Source organism: Syngnathus scovelli, chromosome 19 (assembly GCF_024217435.2).
Source record: "Syngnathus scovelli strain Florida chromosome 19, RoL_Ssco_1.2, whole genome shotgun sequence".
Classification (NCBI taxonomy): Eukaryota; Metazoa; Chordata; class Actinopteri; order Syngnathiformes; family Syngnathidae; genus Syngnathus; species Syngnathus scovelli.
This window is the reverse complement of record NC_090865.1, coordinates 6,781,354-6,802,601: the sequence shown is the minus strand read 5'-3', so window position 1 is coordinate 6,802,601 and position 21,248 is coordinate 6,781,354. Positions and strand designations below refer to the sequence as shown.

Below are 21,248 nucleotides of genomic sequence, written 5' to 3'. Positions count from 1 at the left end.
AGAGAGACAGCGAGAGAAAGGGGGGGGGGGGGGAGAGAGAGAGAGAGAGAGAGAGAGAGAGAGAGAGAGAGAGAGAGAGAGAGAGAGAGAGAGAGAGAGAGAGAGAGAGAAATTTATCCGGCTCAAGGCGGCAATCCTTCTCAAGCTGATCAGCGTCGCACGACCGACCGACCGACGAGCCGCTCGGAAGCAGGCAGGCGGGAACGCTCGCCTGCACATTTGCTCGTTTTTGCGGGGCGTTCGTAGAAAAGATACAAAACGGTGTAGACACAACGGGAGCCGCGTCTTGGTTGCGGCGCGCCGATGAAGCTCTTCCGCTGACTGCGTGTGGACAGCGTATACGTAAGTCTGCATTTTCCTCACCGCTCGCTAAATTTTAGTGCTTTGAGAATCTTCTTGCAAATTACAATCTCACGGATTATTTTCCATTAACGCACAGAAGAATAAAATGATTGCCTCCTTTTTTTCCTCTCACTGCTATTGTGACTAAAAACTGCCAGGTCAATCACGCCATTTGTTGTAATGCTTATTATGACGGCTAATTGTGAGCTAATGCTGTTGTTCGTTCGCGTCGTCTGGTTTTCAAAGGTCAATGAACGCCACATGTAGTTCTGGAACTGAGCATAAAAACTGTCTCGTCATGTATGCCCCTGTATGCAGGCGATGGTGCCGAGTCGTGTTTGGATCTGATGGTTTGGAGGGCAAACTTAAACGGATTAACCTCGGCCGCCCAACACGGCAGGTCCTCTGGGCCAAGTCCAATCACCTGGCTGGACGGGGCCCAAACGTTTGTTCCGGCAACAGCGGAAGGATGTCTCAAGATCTGCGTTAAGCTCGGCGCCACGCCGGATGTGCGTTGGTGCAATGGTCGAGGTCCTGCTTTGACTCTTCCTGAGCAAACGACGTTCTGTGACTGTCATCACGTTTACCGGTGTCACGCTTCACCCCGACATCTTCAAATCCAAATGATCTATGGTGTTGTTTCCCGCAAAGATGAAGCATCGCGGGACCTCGAGGGCAGCGGTCAAGGAGTCATTTGGAGCAAAATCCGACATAGCCAGAGACATCGCTCATCCGGGCTTGGAGACCGCCGGCACGTCCGTCGTCATCCTCGCTTTGCGCTCACTAGTCGTCTGCTACTTCCTGTCCCGCTCTGAAGCTTCGGCGAGCTCGCTCGGCCCGGAGCATGACTACAGCGCCGCCCCCAAATTTGTTTGCATTCCCATTCCTCCGGACGCAGACCCCAGCTGCTACTCCCCACCCAGCGCCCCCCACGGGCCCGGCGCCTCCCACGGGCCCAGCGTCTCCCACGGGCCCGGCGCCAACAGCCACAACGGCAGAGTTCTGATCTCAGATGAAGCCAAAGCCACCATCCTCCACCTCCGCGAGAGTCTGGTCAGGCAGAAGGAGACCATCCTCGATCAGCGCGAGACCATCAGAGAGCTTACGGCAAAGCTCACCTTGTGCGAGGGCTTTGGTGGCCACCACACCAATGGCCACCGCAACAAACATCACGACAATCACCACGTCAACCATCACGATGACCACCAGGAAACTCACCACGTCAACCATCACGACAATCACCATGTCAACCATCACGATGACCATCACGATGACCATCACGACAATCACCACGACAACCATCACGATGGCCATCAAGGAAGTCACCACGACAACCATCCTGATGGCCACGCTTCGCACCACGGCTTTTATCATGGCAGCGATCATCGCTTCTCCCATGGAAGCCACGGCTCGGAGCCCCATCACTGGGATTCGCGTGGCAAACACGACTCCTTCTCGCCGGAGCAGACCGGCAAGACCCTCCAGACGCTGAAGGAGCGTCTGGAGAACCTGCAGGTAAGTCACATGACAAATCCGCCTTAGAAATGTCATGTCCCACACAAATCACTTCTCGAGCCCAGTCGACGAGATTTTGGTCTCATAGGCAGCTCTCAAGGTCCCTTTTAAAAGAGTTTGCCAATCGGCTCTCGTGACCGTGCCACAAATGCGCTGAGATCCGACCCAAAGGTGAGGGGCAAACTTGAAGCGAAGCCAGGATTGACTCCTCGATTGCTCCCTCTTCTCACCACGAGGGGGCGCAAACTGATGCCGCGGCCAATTAGCTTAATCCCGCCTGACGGGGCTATTAATCGCAGCATGCGCTGGCAGGGAACAAAGCCGGATTTTCGGGTGAGGAAGACGAGGGCAAGCCAAGGAGACTCAAAAGCAACATGGCCGTCCATTTTCTGTCTCCTCGATGCTCACGAGGGGCGCAAAGTCTCCTAACCCAAGATATTGATGAGCCGTGGGAGGGAGTCAGACAAGCAAGATGAAAATGAAGGCGAGCCTTGCGTGAGGGCACCTCAGTTGCAGTGACAAAGGATACAAGAGTCCGCTAGTATTTTTATCGGAGGTCGCATCGATCAAAAACCTAAAACTGTCTTGGTGCTTGCGTGTGCAGGCGAGAAATTCATCCAGCTCCTACTCCAGCTCCTTGAGAGAACTCCTCCAGCGCAAGATCAACGCTCTGGAGGAGCAGCTGCGCAGCTACTACAGGGACCACCACGACGACCACCACGATGACCACCACGACGACCACCACGACGACCACCGCGACAACCACCATGATGACCACCATGAGGACCTCAACCACGATAACCACCACGCCGATCATCACGATGACCGCCACGGAAACGGTCGCCACGATGACCACCATAGCGGTCACCATGGGAGCCGCCACTACGACCACCACGGCGAACACCACACTCGCCATCATGACTCTCACTACGACTGGCACGGCGATAGGCGCCATTCCGTTCGCTACGCTAACCACCACGGCGACCACCACGGCAACCACCACGGCGATCACCACGGCGATCACCACGGCGATCACCACGACGACCACCACGGCGACTACCATCACGTTCCTCGACGACTTCCTTTTAGCAGCAAAGAGACAAGCGCACGTCATGGTGAACACAGCAAACTGGAATCCGTCCTCAGCCAGTTGCACCACGGCCACTCGGAGCACGGTGAGTTATCATGTTAGCATTACACAAACGCTTCTCACAAATGTTTTGGGACATTTCGTGGTGAAGCAAAATTGCCCGACGAAGTATTTCCGGCCCACTCGGCGCTGCATTGTTTTCTGCGGCGCCTCACTCGAGCAACGGCTTCCATTGTCAAATGATGAAGCGAGCGCTCCTAAATTGCTAACTCCAAGTACAGGATCACATAACATGTATAACATATGAGATGTGACCCGCCGGTGTCGGCAGGAGGCCACAAGAAGCTCAAGAGCGCCGGTGCCTTCCTGCTGGACTTTCCCATGAGGACCAACTACCTGTACGCCAGGATGAAGCACTCGCCAGCGAGCGAGCTCTTTGCCCTAAGCGTTTGCCTGCGCCTGAAGGCGGGCACCGGCGCCGGGCCCGGGGTGGGCACGCCCTTCTCCTATGCCGTGCCGGGCCAGGCCAACGAGCTGGTGCTAATCGAGTGGGGTGCCGATCCCATGGAGCTGCTGCTCAACGACCAGGTTGTCCATCACAGTCCCTTTTTGATGGCCTTTCAAATTAACCTCTAACTGCTAGCAAATAAGAGTGTGACATTTGAGGCCAGCTACAAACGTTGGTGTTGGTGGTCAAAGCAGCTGCATGAGCTCACGGAATGTAAATATACCAACAAAACATATGGCTGGCTCAATGACTGCTAATGGAATAAATGCTAAAAGTAGGATAAAAATGCTAATATGCTAATAAGCATGCTAGCACGATGCCAATACATCTGCTTAAAGAAAACAAATTGAAATAACATGGGTGCGACTATGTTCAGTAATGCTCAAGCGTGCAAACAAAATGTTACCCAACAGGCGGTGACTCTGCCCATCACGGTGGCTGACGGCAAATGGCACCACGTGTGCGTGACGTGGGCCACGCGGGACGGCGTCTGGGAGGTGTACCAGGATGGGACCAGGAAAGGATCGGGTCAGAACCTGGCAGCCTGGCACGCTGTCAAACCAGGAGGGATATTTCTTCTTGGACAAGAGCAGGTGAGACAGACATCATGCTATCATGCTAATGGCAATGCTTGCAAAAATGCTATTTGACGCGTCGGCATTACCGTCTTTTCATGCAGGACACCATGGGCGGCCGCTTTGACGTGACGCAGTCATTCGCCGGCCAACTGTCCGACGTGCACGTGTGGTCGCGTGTGCTGACTCCGTCCGAGATCTACGCGCAGGCGTCGTGCGGGGGCCACCTACTGGGCGATGTGGCGTCGTGGGAGCAGGAGGGCCTGGAGCTCCACGGTGGCCTGGCCGAGTTGCCCTTTGAGCCCTGCCACTGAGGTCCGCCGCTCGACTATGTCCCATGTTGAAGCATGGCCGCCGCATTTTCTTGTTTCACCTTTTCACGCCAAAGACTCGGGGCTGGTGAATTTGAACGTCGCTTCAAAGCGTAACTTGCCACCTAAACTCGAAAGGCTAAAATGCTAACCTGAATGGCCGACATCCGTATCAGTTTTGCACGGTGACGTCGGAGCCGCGTTTCATAAATGGAGATGGTGGCGTTTTCAACGCAACTGTCTCAAGATTCCGCATAATTGGATGAGGTGATTGTGTAAGCGGCACATGAGACGTCCGGTCAACGCTCGCCACCCCAACGTGTCACCGCGCTAATGGCTGACATACCCTCAACCACGTGTAGCTTACACCGGGCATGATCCTTCCTAATTCTCGGCTCTCGCACAGTCAGCCGAGGTGAAGGCATTTGTTAACTGGATTTAGCGGCACTTTATTTTTTTTTTAAGGTTTTGTATGATTACCAAAACACTGAGTGGACAAAATGTCATTTTTGATGAATGTGAGAATTTTGTTTTTTGCTCTCAACAAAAGCTCTCCAAACTTCAACCCCTCAAAGCACTAATCCTGTCATAATCAAACTCCTCCACTTGTTTCAACATGGTTTCTGCCACAAGATAGCGCCAAAATAATAAAGGAGGTAGGTTCCATTCAAAAGAAAATGAAAAAGACCAAATATGAGATTTTGCCAAGATGAAAAAAATTTGGGCACCTTAAATCATGTGGCCATGATGATAGTGTTTGTTCCAGATGATCACGACCACATCTCCAGTTGTAAATAATTCTTTAATAGAGGGCCAAATGACAGATGAAATATTAATATTGATAAGTGGGATTTTTTTCTGTTCTTTTTTTTTTTTTTTGACAGAGGACCCGTGAGAAAAAGGACTCTCTCCTCCTCACCTCTGGTGCACATTTGATAGTCTTTATATTTACATTTGTGTCTTTGGATGTAAATAGGCAAAATCATTTGCGGTAACAGTGGACGGTGAGTTGCGTCTAGAGTCGCGTGTAAGCCAAATGATAATGTAAAGACACTTGTCCATTTGTCACTATTTGAAATAAAGTCTCATTTGAACAACGGTAAAGTTATGCAAAGCGTTTTTCAAGTGATGTTTTTCGATTCAGGCCCTACAAGTGTGACTGTTTTGTTGCCTGTGCCTCGCCGTGATGAAACAGCGACCCATCAGCTTCTCGCTCATTGTCTTGGCGCGTGACAGTGCTAATTCAGCTAGCCAGCTAAACTACGGAGTTTAGAGGACCCTGACCGTCTGCTCAATTCCACTTTTATGTGCTGAAGGGCAAATAAACACCAAAAAAGTAACCTGAGAGTCTCGTGAGCATGGGAATTTGCGAGGAAGACGTCGGTGAAGAGCAGGGTGGGAACTGAGGGTGAAGTCGAGGCGGACCGAAAGTTTGGCTCAGTAGAAGAAATACACTGAGGACACAGAGCATAGGACAACATTTAGTGTGTGTGTGTGTGTGTGTGTGTGTGTGTGTGTGTGTGTGTGTGTGTGCGTGCGTGCGTGCGTGCGTGCGTGCGTGCGTGCGTGTGTGTGTGTGTGTTGGGGACGAGTGGAAGTCAAGCGTAAGACTCACAGAAGATGACGCCCAAAAAGATGACGCCCACTACAGCCATGATGATCATCATCTGAAACAAACACAAAAGGCAACAATGACAAAGATCCCACGTAATTGAGTCCCTTTGAAAAGTTTCGCAATTGCCTATAGTTGCCACGAGAGGGCGGAAAAGTACCACTTGTGTCTTAAATCCCCAACTTCCTCCAAGATACTTCCTGATTAAAACCACCAGAGGGCAAAGCAATACAGCCACGTGACAGGCTTTCAAAATGAATGTAAAGAGTTCAATGAAGTATGACGTTATTTGGAGAAGGGTACAAACGACGCAGAAAACTCTGTGACAACACATCCAGAGGGGATGAAGGGGGGAGGGCGGGGCGTGTGAGATTAACAAGGCCCCATGTGTGCGTGTGTCGTCGTTTTATTTGCGCATCATCGATGCAGGCAGGAATCGCGTTGCAGCTGTCAGATTAATCCTCAAAATAATCCTCATCGGGATTTGGTATTTCCTGCTCGCCGCCACTCAAGCGCTACCGTGAGCTGCTGCGCCGAAGGCCTCGCGAGAGCCTCGCCACGGAACGCGCGGACAGAGCAATACGAGAAGTGGAGGTGGCAAAACACTTTATCGTCACCCGTTTTCGTTCAGGTTTAAAAAAGCAAAACGAATGGACAACGGTACAGACCTTGCAGTTCTTCCACCAGTACTTGTTCTTGAGCTTGGCGGCGCTGCTCTCAAACTGCGAGGCTCCGGCCTGCAGAGCGTCCGCGCGGTCGTCCAACTCCGACAGCTTCTGGTCACGCTCCAGAACTTTGTCCACGTTCACACGCATGATGTCCACCACCTGCAACAGAAGGAAAAACTAACTAAAAAAAAGTTTGGAGCACAACTCATTGCCCAATCCGCTTTTGGGGACGACCTCTATGTAAAAATAAAAAAAGGGGGGAAAAAAACGGACACCCAATGACGTGTCCTGTCAAGATAACAAAATGTGTGACGTAAGTGTCTCTGACCTCGTCCACCTGCGCCTGCGTCTGTTGCAGTCGCCTGTTGCTGGTCAAATTGGGGGCCGGAGCCGGCGGTCCGCCTTCGGGATCGGTCGCTCCCGGGGTTCCTGCTGCGTTTGGAGTAGACCTGGGGAGGGGGGGGGGGGGGGGGGGGGGTTGTCAGGGAACGACGTGGCGCAAAGGGCTCAAGATTTGTAGACCTACACATTTTTCTGTACATGTTTATTTAACACTCGATGCTTGACTGAGTACGCTCCTTCCATTCTTGGAGAAATGGTGATAACAATGAACGAGAAACATTCGCCCGACAGCCAACACACGTCAACAAATGGGCGCAACAAAGTCTTCCTGTTTGCATATAAAACAAAAATTGAGCGGTTTAACGGACAAATAACGTCAGGCACACAAGTCAACTTTGAGCATTTAAATTCATTTTATACATCAAAATGTTGAAATGATGCTGTACTCACATCTCGGATGCGCGATGATGAGATAATCCAGTCCGGGACAGACCGCGTGGGAGGAGGTTGGGCCGGGGGATTTAAAGCCAAACGCAATCTGGGAGGACGAGTGCGCCTGCGCAAATGCACACCATCGACCACACTGAGGTTCGAGTTGACAAAAAAAAAAAAATCAATATCAAAGTTTCGTGACAATAAATACAATTTTACCTACTTGGCAAAAAATATATACAATATATAATACTATATTATTTCTCAATCCGTTTTTGTCGTAATTGATCAGTTTTACTCTGGCGCCACCTGCTGACTCAAGACTGACTGCATGGAAACACTTTTTTCCTCTTTCGAAAGTTTTACACTCCCCCCCCCAAAAAGTTTTTTTTTCCCGCCCACCAAGAGGGTGGCCCGCTCGTGGTGACGCAAGAGCAGCCTCCCACTTATCCCGTCAGTGCTTTTGCGTATATTGTGTGAAAGAGAGCATCGCGGAGAGACCAAAAAGTGACTGGTCGTCAATGTCAAACAGACGAACAAAAGATGGGTCGAGAAACAGACTGGTCACCGGACAATTTGACAGGGCTCAAATGTGGACTGGTCACTGCAGTACATAAAGCAAAAGTCCGCACGGGATAGACCTGAGTGAGTCTAGTCTGGAGTCCCAGACTCAAAGGCCAAAGTCCAGAACTGCGAGGCGGACGTGCAAAGAACTACCCCATTGCCTGCACACTAGACAAAATCAGAAAAGCACAATCAAAAGTTGATCAACTCGTTGAAACTCATCTTCACCCACAAGTTGTCACCATGGTTACTATAGTCCTCGGCTTGATGACGTCACGGGTGTGCCATTCACGCTTTGGCATTTTCGTCTGATTTGCAACGAATCTCATCACGTTGCTCATTTTTTTTCTTGTCGCGCCGACTGTCGCGCATGCGCATAGGGGCGCATGTGACCACAGTGAGGGCGTGGACGCGCGGCGAGGAGAGCGGTGCGCGCGCGCGCACGCACGCACGCACTCACGACGACGCTTCGTTGTGACGGCCGAGGAAGAAGAGAAGGAAGAAGGGAGAAGCCGCACGGAAGAGGAGGAGGAAGATGGACGCGATTGCCACGCCGTGCGCGGCTCACTAGGGCAACATGGGCTGCATCGGATCCAGAACCATCAGTAAGACGCGCCTCCATGTGCTGTGACGTCAGCGTGCGTGTTGCGTGAGCGAGAGGATGCGGGCACACAAAGGTGCCCAATGTCACGTGATGCCACCTCGCGCTCCCTTTGGGGTGTATTTTTCTGCTTGCGCGTAGGAGCGTGCATGCGTTACCATAGCGGCGTGCGCGCGCCAAGAGACGGGCGGCAAGGTGCGACGTCGTGACGCGAGAGATCCCCGCCTTGACATGCAACCTAAGGTCATTGCATCCCCACCCCTTCCTCTCCACTCCTCACCTTCTCTCGAGTCTCTGACGTGCGTCACGAAGACACGTCATCAACTGGAGACACGCACGCACACACACACAAGAGTAGGATGAGTCAGAATGGGGTGCGTGAAAACTCAGGTGCCATCCTGAACGCAGCACAAGGAGGACACACACGCGCGCACACACACACACGCGCACACACACAGTGTCCAAGTGCGCTTTTGGGACTAACATAAGGAAATGGATTGCATTTGTTTCCCTCATAAGGACGTCACGGCGCAATTGGGTTCATGTCCCTAAAAGGTCAAGTGAGTGACATCATTATGGCGGAAACTGCCAAATATGGTTACTTCCGTAAAAAAGGCAAGTGAGAACGTCACATGACATCGTCGTGGGGTGTGTGGGTTCCAACTGAGCACTCGTTTTACTTTTGAATGATTTTGTCATCATCATCATCCTCGTTGTCTGACAGTCATCATCATCGGTTTTGTCATTAATTGTCCTCTTCAACACAATTGTCATCTTTCTCCTCTTTGTCGGAAGTCATTGTAATTGTCATGGTGATTGTCGTGATCGTCAGCAGTGACAGTATCGTCGACATGCTCACGCTCATCTTCATCATGCTTATTTTGGCCGTGACCTTGCCGGGGGTGTCGTCTTTCAATCCGCTTTGTCGCTTTTGCTCTCATTTCGCTTTGGCCGTCCGTCCTTCCCGCCTGTCTGTCCTCCGCCCATTTCTTCTTGGCCCTCATCTTCTCCTGCAAGTAAACAAGGCCGCCCTTCCTTTTCTTCTGCCGAACCCCGCCCACTGCCAGAGCCGCTTGTCTGAGGAAATGCGTCCGCCAACTTCCAGACGACAGCGGCCGGCGTTATAAATAGGACGACAGGACGGAGGCTATCAAGAGGCGGAGGGGAGACGGGACAGCAAATTTGGGTCAGCTCTGCAAGCTGGCGTCTTGAGGCCTGCCCGGTGTTCCGTCTTGCGTCCTTCCTGGGGGTTCTGCCTTTCCTGCCTCCGGTCCAACACCGTCGAGCGTCAAGCTCCCGTTGAGTGCAGAATGGAGATGCGCGACTGTCCGCCAACCACCTGGCTTTGCTCGTCTTGCCTTCGGGAGCCCCCGTGTGGGTGCTTGCGCTGAGTAAATGGCCTCCAGCCTCCCCTGAGGTCCAGCATGTCAGATGTAGTCACAGAGAGCACTTCCTCTGAAGAAGACCTCCACACACACACACACACACACACACACACACACATGCATACGGTCGCTTTCTTTCTTGAGGTGTTGATTGCGACGCGAGTCGAATTTGCCATGTCGGCCCGGCAGGCTTGTTATTGCTCCGCCTTCCGACCCAATGAAAGGCGAGCTATTTATAGGCGTGGATGCAACCCAGCGGGAAACGGCGGCTCGATCGATGGCAGAGGAGCGCAACGCAAATCTGAAATGTGATTTTCTCTTGAGCTGACACTCGTGATTCTTCCTCCTCCTTGTTGCGTGCACGTGAAGGTCACGATTGAAGGTTGATGATGTCATTTATCTGGTCCTCTTTTTGCGTTTGCAGCAGCCGATGCCGCGCCGGTGCGGAAAGACGGCGATCAGGTAAAGGGCGGCCTGTGCCTTTTGACGGCAAAAGTTTCTATGTTCTTGTTCTTTCCTCTTCTAATTCCTCGCTCGCTTTCCGGTGCTCTTGCCTGCCAGCACGGCCGTGCTGAGTTTTCCTGGGAAGGAATCAATGTGAGTCTTCTCCTTCGCCATCATTCACGAGATGTTAGTTAGCATTAACATGCTAGCTACTTTCCCTGTCAAGGTGTCACGGTGCTCATCTTCTATTTGTTTTCTGCTTCATCTTCCTCTTCTTGCTCTGGTTACGGTTCCCTCGCAGCTATCCATGGAGGACACCACGTCCATCCTGCCGCGCCTCAAGAGGAAGCCGCCCAACTCGTACGGCATCGGCGCCCTGGCTAAGTCGTCTCTGACAGGTGTGTCAGGTGTGTGTCTGTGCCCGCTGGTAACGCCCACCCCATGTCGCTCGCCTCCGTCTGCTCCCCCTGCGCTCCTCCGTCAACTTCCTCAAGACTACTTTGAAGAGCTCAAATGTGACGATTAAAACTTCTACTGGTGGCGGCGGTGGCACTAAATGCCGAAATGAGTCTCAGCCTTGAGCGCTGTCAAGCCTTGATGGAGCAGCAACAGAGGGAGGAGGCGGAGCCAGGAGACAACATGGCCACCCCGGTCGATGCCCCCCTCAAAAACACACTCCTCTTTCATTGGCTGACGTCAATGACATCATCATTGACGGCCCAATCAGATTGGCAGCAAAAGCAAAGTAAGCCTTTACTTACTTTGAAGCCGAGAAGAACGAGTCGAGCATCTCGCAGGCGGGTCAGGACACTCGGTCACCCGCCGGTGCCGTTGGTCCGGTTCTTGCAGCTTGTGTGGTGACGTGTCTGGTGGTGGCGCTCCTGTCCATGCTTTGTGCTTACGGCTTCTTTTTCCCTCGTACGCACCATTTGTCCACAACACTGCATTCTCCGTGAAAATAGCAGTTGGCACTGGAATGAATAGAACATTTAACTCAGCCTACCATATTTCACAAGCTCTTCAAAACATTCCAGCTTCAAACCGCTCAACCCATTTGGACCCATTTTCCCGCTCCTTTCGCATTTCATGACCTTTTCTGAGGTCAAAGTGCGAACATCGGCAAATTGCGAGAGTTTGGCGAATAAGTTCCCAAACAAGGACCCCATTTACACAATGAGCTCCTACTTGCACATGTCTCCACTGTTGGAAAGCATTTCAGCTTCATTTTAACAATTGCATTTGTGACACACAAATTCCCTTCATGTTCAACTCTTCTGGTTCCAGTCTGGAGTTTGGAAACTTTGTGTTTCTGAGCGCTGCTCGCGCGAGCATACACGCTGACGTTTCGCTTGTGTGCGTGTGTGTGTGTTGCGGGATCGCTCACCTTCAGGCGTGACGCGCTCCATGAAGGACAAGGTGACCAAGCCCACGGCCATGGCCCAAGGCCGCGTGGCCCACATGATCGAGTGGCAGAGCTGGGGCAAGCCGTCGGCGGGGCCGCTCGGGGCCACTGGCCGCAGCAACCTGCAGCGGGAGAAGGAACGCCGCATGGAGAACGACGCCTACAGCGACCTGAGCGACGGCGAGAAGGAGGCGCGCTTCGCCGCCGGCATCATGCAGCAGTTTGCCATCTCAGAGGCCACGCTCTTCGGTTGGACCTCCATGGACGACAACCTGGCCGCCGACTCGTGCCCCGGCAGCGTGGCCCACCTCAGCGACGTCAACCAGGACAGCATCACCAGCAGAGGTACGCGGCGAGAGCGACAGCAGTTGTTTTTCTGCTTTTTCTGTCACGCCAGTGTATTTTGGGCTTTTGGTATTTTGACTCGCTGATTTTCTCTTTGTGTCCCACAGAGCATGTCCTCCACCACTCCTCGACAGACGTGTGGCCTCACACGTACGTGTCGCAAGGCCTCTACTGCCTGTCCTCGGCCGACGCATGGGAGCCCATCACCAGTCAGCCTTCGGGCGTGGCCTCGCCGGCCGCGGGCTCATACATCATGGCACCAGGTGGGATGCCGTCTGTCCGGCTGTCCGTCTATACGCTAAAAGACTAGCGTTTTTCAGGCAGCGGCGCGGGCATGACGCCAGCCGAAGGCTACGAGATGACGATGGGCGGCTTCCTCCAGCAGCAGCAGCAGCAGCAGCAGATGAGCCTCCAGCAGCACAACCAGCTGCAGCACCTGCAGCAACTCCACCAGTACCAGCAGCAGCAACTGCTGCACTACCAGCAGCAGCAGGTGTCGCCAGCACCACCGCTCCTGAAAAATATTTTGAAGCCGCTATGTTGGAAAGCTTTTTCTTGACCGGTCTTGTCTTGTCTTGGTGGCGACCAGTCGTTGCATAGCGCCTCCCATTCCCTCCAGGCCACACCCAACAGCACCATCCACAGTCTGGGCCCGCCCACGCACCCGCGCCTGGCCGACCTGTGGGAGGCGGCCCAAGCGCAGCAGGTAGAACCGTCGGCGGCACCCTGGCCAAAAGGGGATGTCGTCTGAACGTATCCGCGTTGCAGGCGGAGCTCGTCGGCCAGCTGAGTGGACAGATGGTGGAAATGGTGGGCGGCGGGGACGAGATGGACAACAACTTCTTTGGCTACGCGGAGCAACAGCAAGATGGGGACGACGTGGAAGAGGAGGAACTCACCAGGGTGAGTGACATCGGCGACCGGTCTTTGGACATTTCACCAGCCGACCGGCGGTTCCTGTGCGGCCAGGCGCAGGAGGTCACACTGACCTTGGAGTCCAAGCCGTGCCCTCTGACGCCGTCACCGCTGCGGGAGGACACGCCGTCCACAAGAGGTCCAAGTCCGGGCACACCGGCCGAGAGGATCCCCTTGGATGTGACACCGTCCCTCGTCCAGTCGCCGGTTGACAAGAAGGACGACGACGCAGACCATGGTGGCGGCAGTATCGCCTTGGCCGCCAACTGAGACAAAAAGTTCACGTCAACACCAAAAAATACAATAATCAGTCCCAATATTATCTCGCTCTTACTGAAGGAATAACCTGCGGGACATGTGGAATATTAATCAAGCAAAAAAACTAAACATTTTGGGGGACCAAAAACCAGCGGACAGGAAGTTGAAGAAGCAAAAGCATTGCAATAGAAACAAATACGCATGAGAGGCGGGACAAAGGCAAGCTGCCGACAAGAAGGAGGAGGAGGACGTCCAACACTGAGCGCTCACGCCAATGTTACAAAGTCACGACATATCCAAGTGGTTTTGATAATAAAAGGAAAAAAGATCACTTCTCGGTTTGACAGTTTGCGTGTCAATCTGACAACAACGCTGGAATTTCACTTTGCCACAATTTGCTGTCACGTCCAACCTCTGCTCTGCTGGCCAACATCTGCCTGTCAAAAGTTCGCCCTTCAAAATAAAAGCATGCAGTATTAGAACACTCAAATCCAAAACAGCTGGACAAATTTAAAAAATAACAAACAGCTGCACAAGTCAAACAGGCTGTTGTCCACTGCATCGTTGCCATAGTGACAGCATACCAACAACACAGATACTCACTTGACCTGTTGGGCTGAAAGTTTCCGTGTTGCTGTTCATCATGTTCATCATCATCCAAGGAATGAGCGATGACATCACTCTCAGCTGACCACGTCACATGGGGCTCACGCCTTCAGGTGAGGCGCGGGCGTGTCGCTGGTGTGGGCGTGGCCAGGCGCAGCCTCCACAACACAGGCACCGGAGCACATTCCGCCTCTCGCGTGGCAGCTTCCTGACGTGGGAACGTGAGCGCCGGTGACCGGCGGAAGAGCGGATGCTGACCGGTCGTGTAGGTAAGGCGGCCGGAGCGGCCATTTTCTTGTTGTGTGCCTCAACGCTAGCTCAATGCGAGAATAAAAGCAGCACTAAAGAATGTGAGGGCAAACTGGTTCTGTGGCATGCTTTGTGTGTGCGTGTGTGTGTGTGTTGCAACCTTTCACAGTTTCTGCCCACATGTTGAAATCACAGCAGGCATGGATTGGAGGCTGGCTTGAAGGTCGGGTTCACACAAACAAAAGGTGCAAGTGACTTCCTGGTACGGCCGAGGCGGTGTGTTGCTTTTCTCGCTGGCTGAAGAAAAACCTGTCCGTCAAAAAAAAAATTATTCGATCACTTGGGAGTGTCTGGCACAATTAGTTTGGCCCACTTCCTCCACCGACGGCCTTCCTGACGATGAGAGCAGTGAGAATATTTATCGTCACGTTCGGTTTGTAGCGCTGACTCCCGACAAGGTACGTGAGAGGATGTTTAGGCCTGTGTTGGAACGTTTGATTAAGTGCAGCCTTGTCCCTTGCAGCATGTCGACCAACACGACAACCACGGCGGCACCGACGAGAAACAGCACGTGTGCACCCTCCGACAACCTGTGCAGTAAGAAGGCCTCGCGAGCGTGTCTTCGCACGGCGACGCTCCATCCGCCTCATCTTGTTTTGTTTGGCAGCGGTGTCGACGTACCGCCTGGACGTGATCGTGGTGCCGACGGTGCTCCTGCTGATCAGCCTCGTCACCTTGGTGATAATGTTTATTTTGGCCTTCTTTCACCGCCAGCGCTACGCCGCCGCCACCGCCGTGCCGCGCTACAGCAGCACGTTGCAAAGGCGAGCGCGCCGCCTGCACGGCATTGACGGTAAAGGCACATCCACCTCACAGAAGTGAAATTTTGCAATAGTGACGGATGTCTACCTGTAGCGCCCCCCGGCATCGACCCGCTGGAGCACGAAGAGGTGCCCATGGCGGTACACAAACGGAGCAGCGGGACCGCCACCGTGACGCGACTGGGTGCCTTCAGCCAGGTGACTGCGCTGCCGCTGACGCTACCCGTCACCACCGACGAGGGCGTCCTGCTCTACCGGGCCCGGATGGACAACAAAGATGTGGTGCTGAGGGTTCTGAAAGGTGCGTAGCCGACCACTTTGGAAATTGGCAGGCCGTACCCAAATCAGGGTAAACGCAAATGACAGTTGTAAGCCATTTTATGGCTCGCGCGTGTGTTGCCATGATCACGCCATCACCTCCGAGCACACTGACAACCTCCTCCGCAGACTCGGCCGGCGTGGAGGAGCGGCGCCGCTTCTTGAGTTTCGCTTCATTTGTGTCGGGCTTGGGGACGCACCCGTTCCTGCCGGCTGTGCTCGGCGTGGTGAGCGGGTCCCCGACCGCGCCCGCCTTCATGGTGCTGGAGGAGCTGCGACACCGAGACCTGCTGGGCTTCTTGTGGAAATGCAGGCGACCGGTCAGTGTGTCGCTCATGCTTTCGCTTTCTGGACCCAATTCAAGTCATGGAAAATGAAAATGCGTGCAGGACGCCACCTCCCGCAGCATGACAGAGAAAAGGATCTTCACCATGGCGACGCAAGTGTCCTCAGCTCTGGTTAGTTTCTCCAAAACATTTTTTTTTTTAAAGATGTATGCAAAATTCAGATTTGGAGAGTTTGTGTAGAACATAATTGTGCACAATTCCACACAGGAGTACTTGCACAGTCGGCGGGTTGTCCACGGCAACGTGTGCGCCCGCAGCGTCCTGGTGGGCGCTGACCTGACAGCCAAGCTGTGGGGCCTGGGGGCCGCCCACCGCCGCCATCACCAAAGCTCCAGCGGTGCCACCGAGTCGAACAAATGGCAGGCGCCTGAGGTGCTGGCCCGCCAAGACTTCAGCCCCAGCGCCGATGTGTGAGATGCAATTGTCCTCGCCAAGGCCTGAAACTTGCACCGAGTAACACTGTAAATTCCTCCGCAGGTGGTCCTTCGGGCTCCTGCTTTACGAGATGAGCACATTAGGTAAGCAAATCTTCAAATTAAAAAAAAAAAAATCTCATTGTTGGAACCAGACAATAAGTGAACAAAAGATTTTTTTGAACAAACTACATTTTCTTGAAAAAAGATTATTCAGTGACAGCACAGAAAGTCCAAAAAAAAAGTCTTAAAAAAATGTAATGGCTTTCAAGAACCACACATTGTCTTATGATTTGACTTTTTTCTTAAAAAGTAATATATCTTGACTTACCTCATTTGCGTGTTTGCAGGTGAGCCGCCATTTGCACAGGTGCGCTCATCAGAGCTCCTGCAGCACCTGCAGAGAGGAAATTACCTGCGACGTCCGCCCGCCTGCTCCCACGCACTGTAAGTACAGCTAACGTGCTAACATGCTACCGCGCAAAGCTGCCGACACACCCATTGCTAATTGGGCCCGCAGCTTCGCCGTCATGTCGTCGTGCTGTCGGCGAAGCCCCCAGCACCGCCTCAGCCTGGCCGCGCTGGCCGAGAAGCTGCGCGCAGGAGAGAGGACAGCCGACGGGCGTGCTCTCATCCGGGGTGCTGCGCCGCTGGACACACAGACGTACCTGCGCCAGGCGGGCTACGCCGACTCCTACAACTACGCCCTGCTCTGATTGGACACCTTGCTGCTAAATGGACAAAGACTGATGATGCTACAAATTTATTTAAGAGCTTCTCAATGAAAGTTAGTTTTTATAAATATATATTTTTTAGCCTATGAGAGATGGTGCCATGTGAGAGTGAAGCCTTTCAGTGTTGGAAGAGCACGACGGTAGCGTGAGAGCATTTCAGTGAGTGCGTCCCCGACAGAAGAGATGCAGAAAGTGTTCAAGGTTCCACCAGAAGGCGAGAGTTTAAATACAAACACACAAACATCATACACGAGGTCGGCCATTTTGAACCCAGTGGCCACGCCGGGTCCAGCGCACAGAATTGAAATTCTGTTCGGTTTGTCCGCACCACAAAAGTTCACATTTGAGGAGCTCTAGTTTGAGACTTGACCCGGGTGGGTACCATCTCATTCCCTCAGGCTATGGATGTGCGCGCAAATCCTGAGGGCAGGGCCCAGCTTGATGTTCATGGTCGACACCAAGTGCTCCTCGTTCAGCAGAAGCAGCGCCTGGCCGTCAATCTCCTGCGCCAGGAAGAGCGACGCCAGCTTCTCGCAGCCTGAAAGGCAAAACCGAGGGCTTGATTGGGCTTTGGCTTGTTAATGGGCTGACGTCAATTTGTGTTCACAGAGGCAACACTTTCACATTAGGAGTTGACTGACTGACTAATACAAGCCCCCAACATTTTTGATTGACATCCAGGCCCCCTTTTGGTATCGCTACCTGTGACGCGAAATAGCGAAATGGGGAAAGCTTGGCGTGGAAGGTGTTTCAAGAGCTTCTCACCTTGCAAGGAGCAAATAAACTGTGATACTTGGTCAACACTCCAGTGAGCGGGGCTTGAAGGCGCGGTGGGCGTCCCCTCGGTGTGCGGCACGGGGGATGAGGATGATGATGATGGCGGAGGTCGCCGGTGGCGGGAAGTGAGCGACAGAGCAGACGAGAGGGACACAGCCTCGTCCTCCGGACCGCTGGACGCGCTGTCAAAGTGACCTGACTCGGCGTGGCGCTGCGGTGAGTAGAAGAAGAATGTAAACAACAGCGCTGCCAGGACATCTTGCAGCCGTCAGCATTCCCACCTGGACCGAAAGCGGTCGGCCGGCAATTTCCGAGCCGGTCCGACGCAACACCTTCCTCCTCGCGCGCCTCTCGGCCACGTCGTTTTTGTCCGCTGAGTTGGACGAGTGCCTTTGATGCTCCCAAGATGGCCGCCTGCCAAAGGTGAGCTCATACCTGTGTCAAAGACAAAGAGCGCCTGGGTGGGTTCCTCAGTGGTATACCAAAGAACCAGCGTCTAAGGACACGTACCTCTTTGCACACAAGGTGGAGCAGAATCTTTTGGTTCCTGGGCACTGGCTGGCGGGCGCCAACTTCTCGCAATAGTCACACTTCAGCACTGTGGGGGAGGGGGGGCATGACGTCACTCCGAGCTCCCAAATATTGCATCCATCACAAAAGCTAAATCCTTGACCTGCTGTCACAGGTGCAGGGTCCTGCTTGCCGGCGAGGTTGTCCCCAGCAGAGTCTTTGATTGGCCCGCACACCTGTCAGTCAAAAACGAGACGTAAGGCCGTCTAAAAGGTTTTGCCGGCGTCCGGCCAGGAGCTCACGGGAAAAGGTCGTCCGCCTTCCTGGATGACGAAGCCCTCGATGACGTGTGTCAGGATGTGCGGCTTGACCACAGCTCGGGGGGGAGGAGCTTTCTCGCCCGGTTTGCACACGGCCCGGGACGCAGACTGCAAGGGTGGGGGCGAGGAGGTGGCAGAGCCTGCGTGAAAGAAAGGGAGCAGTCTGGATTCTCGATTCTTCTGGAATTTGTTCTGCTAGACTAAATTTGAGTGGCTGCTACCGGTGACCATGTTGGCTAGAGTTGAGGCATCGTCTCGTAATGGCGGAGGCCGTTGGACTGCGGGGACAAAGTCATCGTTGGACTCCAGCTTACGTTTCAGCGCCTTGCTCTGTAAAAAAGTCCATGTTTGATTGACAGCTTTCAGTGGCATCTTGTGGTCCGTCACGCGACAGCCTCTCACCTGCAGACTGGGACGTGCTGCGGCGGCGCCACTGGCGGAGGCAGCCGTTGCACCGCTTTGCGCCTCCCCTGCCTGGGGAGCACTTGGGGAGGCGGCTGCCAGGACTCCACTCGGACATTGAACCCGTCCCTGGACGCCGCCCTCCCCAGAGGAGGGCACCATGGTGAGCGGGCTGGTGAGGACGCCAGGCCCCTCCTGACTGCAACCCGCCTGGCCGCTTCTCAGTGTGCTCCGCTGGGCGCCAAGAATCTGAACGGGGATGTGGGGCGTCTGCAGGGCCCCTCCAGAACGGATGGACGGCAGCGGCGGCGGTGGGGCAGGCATGATGGGCGGCGGGTTTCTGGAAGGCAGCTGGAGGGGCTGGTGGCGACCCTGCTGGGTTTTGGGCTGTATGTGAACCGGCCCATTGCCGTGAGCCACCTTATCAGTGCCAAGTAGGCTCTTCTGCAAAGGCTGGACCACCAAGGTCTGGGCGCCGCCAGCCCCCACCGCTGCCGCTGGCTTGAAAGTGGCTGTGGCTAGCGGGTATGCACGAGCCTGTGAGGTCGCGGCTGACGTGAGGACCAAAGCATGCGCGGTGGTTGGCACGGCCGTGCCCGCACTGAGGGTCCGGCTCCCATGAAGTAGAAGCGGGTGGGCCTTGAGGTGAGTGGGCTGAGGGTAGGTGGGGATCTTGATGGGCGACGGCGGCGGCTGATTCATCTTGTTGGGGGATGGAACCACTGAGCGGGTGGCTGGACATAAAAAATTTGGGAAACCAAAACCATGAACCATTTGGTACGTCCACATTGTCTCAACATCAAATGCTTTGCTCACCTGTGTCGCTCCTTTCGGGCTCCTCCATCTTGACTCCCTTTGGACCGGAAGTGCTCCTCACAGCCAAGTTTTGGACCTGGAATAGATGCACCGTGAAGACAGAGGGACAAAAACAGCTTTGGGGCCAGCCCACTTTGTAACTGACCGTCTCAGCATCCGTTTGGCTGCCGGATGAGGCGGTGCCCGGGACTTCTCGACTGGGCGGCTGAGCGACAGCCGTCGGCGGCGCTCCACCAGGCAGGAAGATGAGCTGCGAGGAGATAGGTGCCCTCAGGGAACGGTTAACCTGCGGGAAGGAGGAGTCAGCCAACTCAAAATGGCACACTTTGGCAGCTTTCGTGCCAACGAGCAAATGGAAACACTACACGCACCCTGAGGAACATCTGACCGCGTGGCCCCGCCCCGCTGCTCAGGAGCAACGACTGGCTGAGGGTGGACGTCGTTGCCACGGTGACGGGCCGACCGCCAGCGGCGGTGGAGGAGCCTGACGTCACACAGGCCTAATAGAATGATACCAAAGTGGGCTTTCCGTTCTCATTTGGTTCTCGTCGCACGACAGGCACGCACGCACCTTGACCTGCTGCACGGTCGCCAGGTTGTGCAGTTGCGTCTTGTTGATGTGCTGCTGCAGCATCAGCTGCTGGAAGTAGTGAGCGGCGTGCGGCTGCCTCTGGAGCGCCTGCAGGGCCTGGCCAGCAATGACAGGTCGCCCGTGAGTCCATCAACACACAAACAACGGACCGGTCGCCGGTCATTCACAGACACAAACCTGCACCGCCTGCCTTTCGCATAGCGACATGGAGTTGATCGCCAAGGGGCGGGGACCGGTCTCGGATGGAGCACTCTCCTTGGCCGAGGCATCCCGCTGTTGCTGCCGCTCGCTGTCCGTCTCCATGGTTACTGAGGCACATGAACAGGTGTCAGTCAAAGGTGGCTTGAAATTTGCATCCATGCAATATTGCAATCAAACACAGAGTAGAGGGCCATGAACTTCAAAGGTGACGCTTCTCTCCAGACTCGGACCTTCCCTTGGGACGAGAGCCGAATCTTGAAACGAGAATGCTCTTCCAGGGTGAGACTGTCTGAAGGCCTGGCGCGTACGCCAGGGGGTCGGTCGGGAAGAGCCGTCCCATGCTCGTTTCCCGTAAATGTGAGAAAATCAAACCCGGCTAACGTTGGTCAATCTGCTGACGAGCGAGCTAGCTAGCTAGCTCCCACCCCCGAACCGGCACCGCACCTGCTAGCTTGCTACTAATGGGCGTCCGGCGTCTCGTCGCCCTTCCCTTCCCTTCCCTCCCCACCGCCGCACCTCCTCCGGCTGCCGGCTGAGTCAAGCAGCGCACGGAGCGGCTGGCTGCCTGCATGCTTGCCCGCTTGCCTGCTTACCGTCCGTCTGAGCAGGTTCCGTGGCGTTTAATTGACGGTTCCCGTGGGTTTGCTTCGCTGGACAGAACGGGCCGGCGGAGACACATCGGGAGCTGGTGTTGGGACGGCCACGCCTACTTTTCAGGACGAAGAAACCCGAGTGAAGCCGAGCGACCGCCGATCGATGCAGCCAATCGATAACTCCAAACCATAGCTCCAATCGATCACCTGAAAATGTAATTGGCTTACCAGGCTAAGATT

The 21,248-nt window shown here is 54.2% G+C and overlaps 5 protein-coding genes across 11 annotated transcripts; 3 read left to right on the top strand and 2 right to left on the bottom strand.

Annotated features, from left to right (window-relative positions):
* Nucleotides 1-23: 23 nt before the first annotated feature.
* LOC125987406 (neuronal pentraxin-1) lies at nucleotides 24-5,449 on the top strand. 2 transcript variants are annotated; one of them, XM_068648880.1, is made up of 7 exons: nucleotides 24-342; nucleotides 661-1,857; nucleotides 2,462-2,841; nucleotides 2,878-3,032; nucleotides 3,279-3,535; nucleotides 3,869-4,048; nucleotides 4,135-5,449. In XM_068648880.1, exons 2-7 carry the CDS (start codon nucleotides 973-975, stop codon nucleotides 4,342-4,344), a joined length of 2,067 nt encoding a protein of 688 aa, XP_068504981.1. In that variant the 5' UTR covers nucleotides 24-342; nucleotides 661-972; the 3' UTR covers nucleotides 4,345-5,449. The 2 variants fall into 2 exon arrangements, with proteins under 2 accessions (XP_068504981.1, XP_049607735.1); XM_049751778.2 differs by having other exon boundaries at nucleotides 25-342; nucleotides 2,462-3,032.
* On the bottom strand, nucleotides 5,125-11,922 carry LOC125987477 (vesicle-associated membrane protein 2). The gene is made up of 7 exons (XM_049751907.1): nucleotides 11,774-11,922; nucleotides 11,151-11,360; nucleotides 7,414-7,519; nucleotides 6,950-7,070; nucleotides 6,622-6,780; nucleotides 5,957-6,008; nucleotides 5,125-5,795 (listed from the first exon to the last, which is right to left on the bottom strand). Coding segments are annotated over exons 3-7 (351 nt in total). The 5' UTR covers nucleotides 7,416-7,519; nucleotides 11,151-11,360; nucleotides 11,774-11,922; the 3' UTR covers nucleotides 5,125-5,778.
* On the top strand, nucleotides 8,214-13,640 carry LOC125987434 (uncharacterized). Of its 5 annotated transcripts, none has more exons than XM_049751832.2 (10): nucleotides 8,219-8,564; nucleotides 10,370-10,407; nucleotides 10,507-10,542; nucleotides 10,691-10,796; nucleotides 11,780-12,136; nucleotides 12,244-12,399; nucleotides 12,457-12,629; nucleotides 12,726-12,842; nucleotides 12,905-13,039; nucleotides 13,112-13,640. In XM_049751832.2, exons 1-10 carry the CDS (start codon nucleotides 8,537-8,539, stop codon nucleotides 13,319-13,321), a joined length of 1,356 nt encoding a protein of 451 aa, XP_049607789.1. In that variant the 5' UTR covers nucleotides 8,219-8,536; the 3' UTR covers nucleotides 13,322-13,640. The 5 variants fall into 5 exon arrangements, with proteins under 5 accessions (XP_049607788.1, XP_049607789.1, XP_049607785.1 ...); XM_049751830.2 differs by having other exon boundaries at nucleotides 8,224-8,564; nucleotides 13,106-13,640; XM_049751828.2 differs by having other exon boundaries at nucleotides 12,905-13,640.
* Nucleotides 13,641-14,471: 831 nt separating this feature from the next.
* On the top strand, nucleotides 14,472-16,886 carry LOC125987438 (tyrosine-protein kinase STYK1). 2 transcript variants are annotated; one of them, XM_049751837.2, is made up of 10 exons: nucleotides 14,472-14,622; nucleotides 14,688-14,761; nucleotides 14,832-15,017; nucleotides 15,080-15,286; nucleotides 15,433-15,623; nucleotides 15,693-15,761; nucleotides 15,858-16,060; nucleotides 16,128-16,168; nucleotides 16,414-16,510; nucleotides 16,584-16,886. In XM_049751837.2, exons 2-10 carry the CDS (start codon nucleotides 14,689-14,691, stop codon nucleotides 16,777-16,779), a joined length of 1,263 nt encoding a protein of 420 aa, XP_049607794.1. In that variant the 5' UTR covers nucleotides 14,472-14,622; nucleotide 14,688; the 3' UTR covers nucleotides 16,780-16,886. The 2 variants fall into 2 exon arrangements, with proteins under 2 accessions (XP_049607794.1, XP_049607793.1); XM_049751836.2 differs by having other exon boundaries at nucleotides 14,617-14,761.
* A 106-nt stretch (nucleotides 16,887-16,992) lies between these two features.
* On the bottom strand, nucleotides 16,993-21,178 carry LOC125987401 (polyhomeotic-like protein 1). The gene is made up of 14 exons (XM_049751768.2): nucleotides 21,009-21,178; nucleotides 20,392-20,522; nucleotides 20,194-20,310; nucleotides 19,994-20,122; nucleotides 19,768-19,908; nucleotides 19,623-19,698; nucleotides 18,807-19,540; nucleotides 18,626-18,734; nucleotides 18,387-18,544; nucleotides 18,248-18,320; nucleotides 18,085-18,172; nucleotides 17,856-18,009; nucleotides 17,563-17,785; nucleotides 16,993-17,335 (listed from the first exon to the last, which is right to left on the bottom strand). Exons 2-14 carry the CDS (start codon nucleotides 20,515-20,517, stop codon nucleotides 17,184-17,186), a joined length of 2,280 nt encoding a protein of 759 aa, XP_049607725.1. The 5' UTR covers nucleotides 20,518-20,522; nucleotides 21,009-21,178; the 3' UTR covers nucleotides 16,993-17,183.
* Between the last annotated feature and the right edge of the window lie 70 nt (nucleotides 21,179-21,248).